General features: G+C 43.0%; 1 protein-coding gene across 1 annotated transcript in view; it reads left to right on the top strand.

Annotated features, from left to right (window-relative positions):
• Positions 1-168: 168 nt before the first annotated feature.
• The window catches only part of LOC115227287 (adenylate kinase isoenzyme 5-like), a 70,371-nt gene continuing 64,422 nt past the window's right edge, over positions 169-6,117 (top strand). Inside the window, exons 1-2 of the mRNA XM_036500775.1 lie at positions 169-353; positions 4,129-4,327. Coding sequence (XP_036356668.1) covers positions 294-353; positions 4,129-4,327 — 259 coding nt within the window. The 5' untranslated portion in view covers positions 169-293. The remainder of the gene's footprint in view (positions 354-4,128; positions 4,328-6,117) is intronic.

Genomic DNA, 6,117 nt, shown 5'->3' with positions numbered 1-6,117 from the left:
CTGTAATAATTAAAAATATGATACTCTAATATTAAAATAATATTTTTTATATATATGTTGAGCAAAAACAGTAAGTCATTTTTTTTTAATTTTAGCACAATAGTAGTTTTCAAACCGGAAGTCACACTCTCAGCAGTCACTGAAATGTTGCTAATAGCGACGTAACGCTATTTCGTTTTGTTTATTATTTTTAATGAAATTGAAAAATTGAATTCTTTCGACGTATTCTAAATGAATACATTTATTTTTGCTTCTGAGCATTATCGTTTGAAAAGTAGATACTAACAGCTAGAATGGAAGCCTCTGAGTTTAAAGACTATTTATCAAAATATAATATCCATGAGTTATTCAAGGTAAGGGGAGAAATTCGTAAGTTGTGGTAATCACGTATCATGTTAGCCGAATAAATACTCATTATCTTCATCAACGTCGCCCTGGTCGTCGTCGTCGCCATTATCATCGTCGTCATCATCATGAAGAGACGATTACCTATTTCTTTATTACCCACAAGGGGCTAAACACAGAGGGGACAAACAAGGACAGACATAGGTATTAAGTCGATTACATCGACCCCAGTGCGTAACTGGTACTTAATTTATCGACCCCGAAAGGATGAAAGGCAAAGTCGACCTCGGCGGAATTTGAACTCACAGCGTAACGACAGACGAAATACGGCTACGCATTTCGCCCGGCGTGCAAACGGTTCTGCCAGCTCGCCGCCTGACGATTACCAATCACAAAAGCTTTTGTGATCCAACCAACTTAACAAGGCAACCACTCAAAACCTAGTTCCTATCTCTGCCCTACTTTTTCATATCTCTCTCTCTCTCTCTCTCTCTCTCTCTCTTCCGGTCATAGAGTGACCAGTCATTTCGCATCCACAAACGGTTTAGCCCCATGGATGGCTTGTCGGACTCTAAAGTTTTAAGGTCTGATGAACCATCTCTGGAGCTAAGCCCTTTGTGGATGCTAAAACCATTGGTCACTCTATGACCAGACATAGACTCAACTACATATAAATACATTTCTGCTCTATGCTTTAGAGTGTCCAGCTTTTTTTTTTTTTTTTTAGATATAGGCGCAGGAGTGGCTGTGTGGTAAGTAGCTTGCTAACCAACCACATGGTTCCGGGTTCAGTCCCACTGCGTGGCACCTTGGGCAAGTGTCTTCTGCTATAGCCCCGGGCCGACCAATGCCTTGTGAGTGGATTTGGTAGACGGAAACTGAAAGAAGCCTGTCGTATATATGTATATATATATATATGTGTGTCTGTGTTTGTCCCCCTAGCATTGCTTGACAATCGATGCTGGTGTGTTTACGTCCCCGTTACTTAGTGGTTCGGCAAAAGAGACCAATAGAATAAGTACTGGTCTTACAAAGAATAAGTCCCGGGGTCGAGTTGCTCGATTAAAGGCGGTGCTCCAGCATGGCTACAGTCAAATGACTGAAACAAGTAAAAGAGTAAAGAGAGTGAAGATACACAACGATGTGTATATGTGTGCGTTGTCAAACAGCCTATTATTGGTTATGGCATATAACTGGTCAGAATGTTAATCTACAGTTTCAGGCCAACTACTGCCCTTGGCAATATCAATAACTCCTCAGACATGCTGGCCAGAAGCACATAGTCTTTTTTATGCTGAATGCATGCATAGTCTTCGCTGGTTCAGTGCAGGTAGAAAGAAGCAGAGTGAAATGGGGTGAAAAGTCATAGCATATTCGAGGGAAGTGGGGGTAAAAAAGTGTTGCCTCCTATGGATCAATATTAGCCATGGCTGAAGGGTATAAGCAGTGTGGACATTTATATAACTCCTTAGTTCAAGAAGAACGGCAATGGTACTAAAAACAACTTTCCATTCATGAGAGCAGAATCTAAATATTTCTTATTTCTTTATTGCCCACAAGAGGCTAAATATAGAGGGGACAAACAAGGACAGACAAAGAAATTAAATCGATTGCAACGACCCCAGTGCATAACTGGTACTTATTTAATTGACCCCGATTAAATAAGAAAGCATGCCGATGCTGTCTGCATTGGCATGCTTTCTACGTCTTGACACCCTTCCTAACGCCAATCACTTTACAGAGTTTTGTGATGCAAATGACCTAATGACCTGCAACACTATGTGTAGACAAACACCATACCTTTGTGGATAGAAAAAGAAGGATCAACCAGACTAGCTCCCATCCTGTTTGATGACTGAGTTCCCTCTTTAACTATCCATGAAGATACTGCTTATAGACCCACTATTACAAGAGGTTTAAGTAAAATGGACTGAGAAGTTTACATCATCATCATCATCATCATTGCTTAACGTCCGCATTCCGTGCTAGCATGGGTTGGACGATTTGACTGAGGTCTGGCAAACCAGATGGCTGCACCAGGCTCCAATCTTGATCTGGCAGAGGTTCTACAGCTGGATGCCCTTCCTAATGCCAACCACTCCGAGAGTGTAGTGGGTGCTTTTTATGTGCCATCAGCACGGGGGCCAGTCAGGCTGTACTGGCAATGACCTCGCTCGAATCTTTTTACACATGCCACCGGCACAGGTGCCAGTAAGGCGACATTGGTAATGATCACGCTTGAATGGTGCCCTTTTACGTGCCATGGCACGGGGGCCAGTCAGGTGGTACTGGCAATGACCTCGCTCGAATCTTTTTACACATGCCACCGGCACAGGTGCCAGTAAGGCGACGTTGGTAACGATCACGCTCGTTACATATGTAATGAATTCTGGATAGCTTGTTCAATCAATACATTACAAGTATGTTTACTGTGTTTTGTTTAAATGCTTTACAATACTACAGTGTTCAGCCACAGATGTTGCATGAAAGATGGGCAATCAGTTATTCCATGTGCTGGTATGGGCCATGTGGCGAGAATGGATGTGTGAAAATGTGCCACACCCTAGTGGTTGAGGGAATCTGTGGAAGAGGTAGACCCAGGAAGACCTGAGATGAGGTAGTGAAGCATGACCTTCAAACATTGGGCTTCACTGAGGCAATGACTAGTGACCGGGACCTTTGGAAATATGCTGTGCTTGAGAAGACTCAGCAAACTCAAGTGAGACCATAACCTTGTGGCTTATGCCAGGGGTATAACCAGTCCACTTATGTGTACCTCTCCTTCATTGGACACTAAACTCTGCTTGCGAAGATCTGTTGAGGCAAGTGAAATCGAAATCAGATTCGATGACTGGCATCTGTTGCTTGTAGAGCGCTAAGAGTACCATACGAGCGTGATCGTTACCAGAGCAACAAGCTGGCCTCTATGCCGTGGCACATAAAAAACACCATTCGAGCGTGATCGTTACCTGCGTCGCCTTACTGGCACTTGTGCTGGTGGCACATGAAAAAACATTCAAGCGAAGTCGTTGCCAGTGCCGCTGGACTGGCTCCTGTGCAGGAGGCACATAAAAAGCACCATTTGAGCGTGGCTGTTGCCAGTACCACCTGACTGGCCCTCATGCCAGTGGCACGTAAAAGCACCCACTACACTCTCGGAATGGTTTGCATTAGGAAGGGCATTCAGCTGTAGAAACTCTACCAGATCAGATTTGGAGTCTGGTGCAGCCATCTGGTTCGCCAGTTCTCAGTCAAACCATCCAACCCTTGCTAGCATGGAAAACGGACGTTAAACGATGATGATGATGAGATGCTAAGTAGAAGCTGAGGCTGCCAAACTTCACAGGAAGTTTTATTTGCTGCCAACCAATTCCACTCACAATAATAGAAGAGAGGAGGTGATGAGTTTCATCATCATCATCACCGTTTAACGTCCGTTCTCCATGCTAGCATGGGTTGGACGGTTCGACCGGGGATCTGGGAAGCCAGGAGGCTGCACCAGCCCCAGTCTGATCTGGCAGTGTTTCTACAGTTGGATGCCCTTCCTAACGCCAACCACTTCGTGAGTGTAGTGGGTGCTTTTTACGTGTTTGAGATGTTTTAATTGGAGATGAAACTTTGCAAAGATAACAAAATGTGTTCTAAAGAATTCCATTTCCATATCTTAATATGGTGTTTGTACGACAATCATCTGATAATTTTTTTTCCTAAAACCTCTGTTTTACATTGATTATCACAGTTATATTGGTTTAAACAAAATGTATATTTTGGTTTGTTACTTAGGGACTAATGTTTGGGTTAATATTATCCAAACCTTCATCACCTGTTACCTACCTCATTGAAAGTCTACAGAATATCCGAAACCAGGATATACAATCAATAACATGGAAGGACTTTTTTGATGGCAAACCTCGAGTTTCTCCGATACCGGAAGAGTTGCCTCGAGAAATAAAGTCTAATATGACATTTATGGAAATCCCAGGTAAGTGTTTGCTATTTACTAATATATATATAAGAGAAAAAAAATCTATCAGAAAGGAACTCTATCTCTCTTTAAAAAATATCTTTTGATAAGCATAACAAATGCGCAACCGGTAAAAAGAACTTTCACCTAATTAAATACACTCTCCCTTACTTAAATTATTTTGTCAGCATTTTCTTCATTTCCTTTTTTTATATATCACAACTCGTGTTCCACATCTCCTATTTTTAAATATATATATATATATATAAAGCAAGTGAAATCGAAATTGAACCAAATTCGATGACTGGCACCTGTGCCAGTGGAGCGCTAACAGCCCCATCCAAGCAGGATCACTGCCAGAGCAACTGTTTGACCTCCGTGCTAGTGGCACGTAAAAGGCACCATTTGAGCATGATCATTACCTGCGTTGCCTTACTGGCACGTGAACAAAACATAGAGCGAGGTCGTTGGCAGTGCCGCTGGACTGACTCCTGTGTAAGTGGCACATAGAAAGCACTATTTGAGCATGGCCATTGCCAGTACTGCCAGACTGGCTCTCGTGCCGGTGGCATGTAAAAGCACCCACTACACTCTCAGAGTGGTTGGCATTAGGAAGGGCATCCAGCTGTAGAAACTCTGCCAGATCAGATTGGAGCATGTTGCAGCCATCTGGTTCGCCAGTCCTCAGTCAAATCGTCCAACCCATGCCAGCATGGAAAGCGGACGTTAAATGATGATGAAAGCAAAATGGCTAGTTTAAAATTTCTAAATGAGATATGAGTAGTAACAATGCTAAACAGTAAAGTTTGTTTGCCAGCATCCAACATAAGGTGGCTGTTCTATCCAGGACTATGTTACTAGCTTTTAACCCCAGGAAAACATCTTTCCCAGCTGGTTATCAACACACAACCTGTGTCTGATATATTGTGAGCAAGGGAATGAACTACTCCCCTCTAGCTTTAGCAGGACCAGTCGACCATGGTTTCTAGGTCTTTTCCCATCATTGGTACTGGATAGCCAGCAGGTAGTTCTGGATAGAACAGCCACCTTATGCTGGCAAATAAACTTTACTATTTATATATCATCATCATCATCATCATCATCATCATCATTTAACGTCCATTGTCCTTGCTGGCTTGTGTTGGATGGGTTGACCAGGCTGGGACGCTGGAAGGCCGCACCAGACTCCAGTCTGATTTGGCATGGTTTCTATGGCTGGATACCCTTCCTAATGCCAAACACTCCAAGAGCGTAATGGGTGTTTTTAAGTGCCACCAGTACAGGTGCCATTTGTGTGACACTGGGGTACTTTTACATGTCACTCACAGGAGTGCCAATTCTTGTGACACCGGTATCTTCCACTACTGGGTCTTCTTATCAAGTACAATATAATGCCAAAGGTCTTGGTCATTGCTTCCATGAAGCCCAACACTTGAAAGGTGTTCTTTACATGCCACCAGTAGAGGTGTACTTGGCTTGATGGGTCCTCCCAAGCACAGCACATCGCCAAAGGTCACTAGTCATTGCCTCTACGAGGCTCAAAGTTCAAAGATCATACTTCACCACCTCATTCCATGTCTTCCTGGGTCTACCTCTACCACAGGTTCCCTCCACAGTTAGAGATTGACACTTCTTTACACAACTGTCCTCATACATACACATGACATGACCATATCAGCACAATCGTCTCTCTTGCACACTGCATCTGATGTCTCTAATGTCTAACTTTTCTTTCAAGATGCTTACACTTTGTTGAACATACACACTGACATTGCACATCCAGCAAAGCACACTATTATTATTGGATT

Source organism: Octopus sinensis, linkage group LG2 (assembly GCF_006345805.1).
Source record: "Octopus sinensis linkage group LG2, ASM634580v1, whole genome shotgun sequence".
Taxonomy (NCBI): domain Eukaryota; kingdom Metazoa; phylum Mollusca; class Cephalopoda; order Octopoda; family Octopodidae; genus Octopus; species Octopus sinensis.
This window is presented reverse-complemented; position numbering and strand designations above follow the sequence as displayed.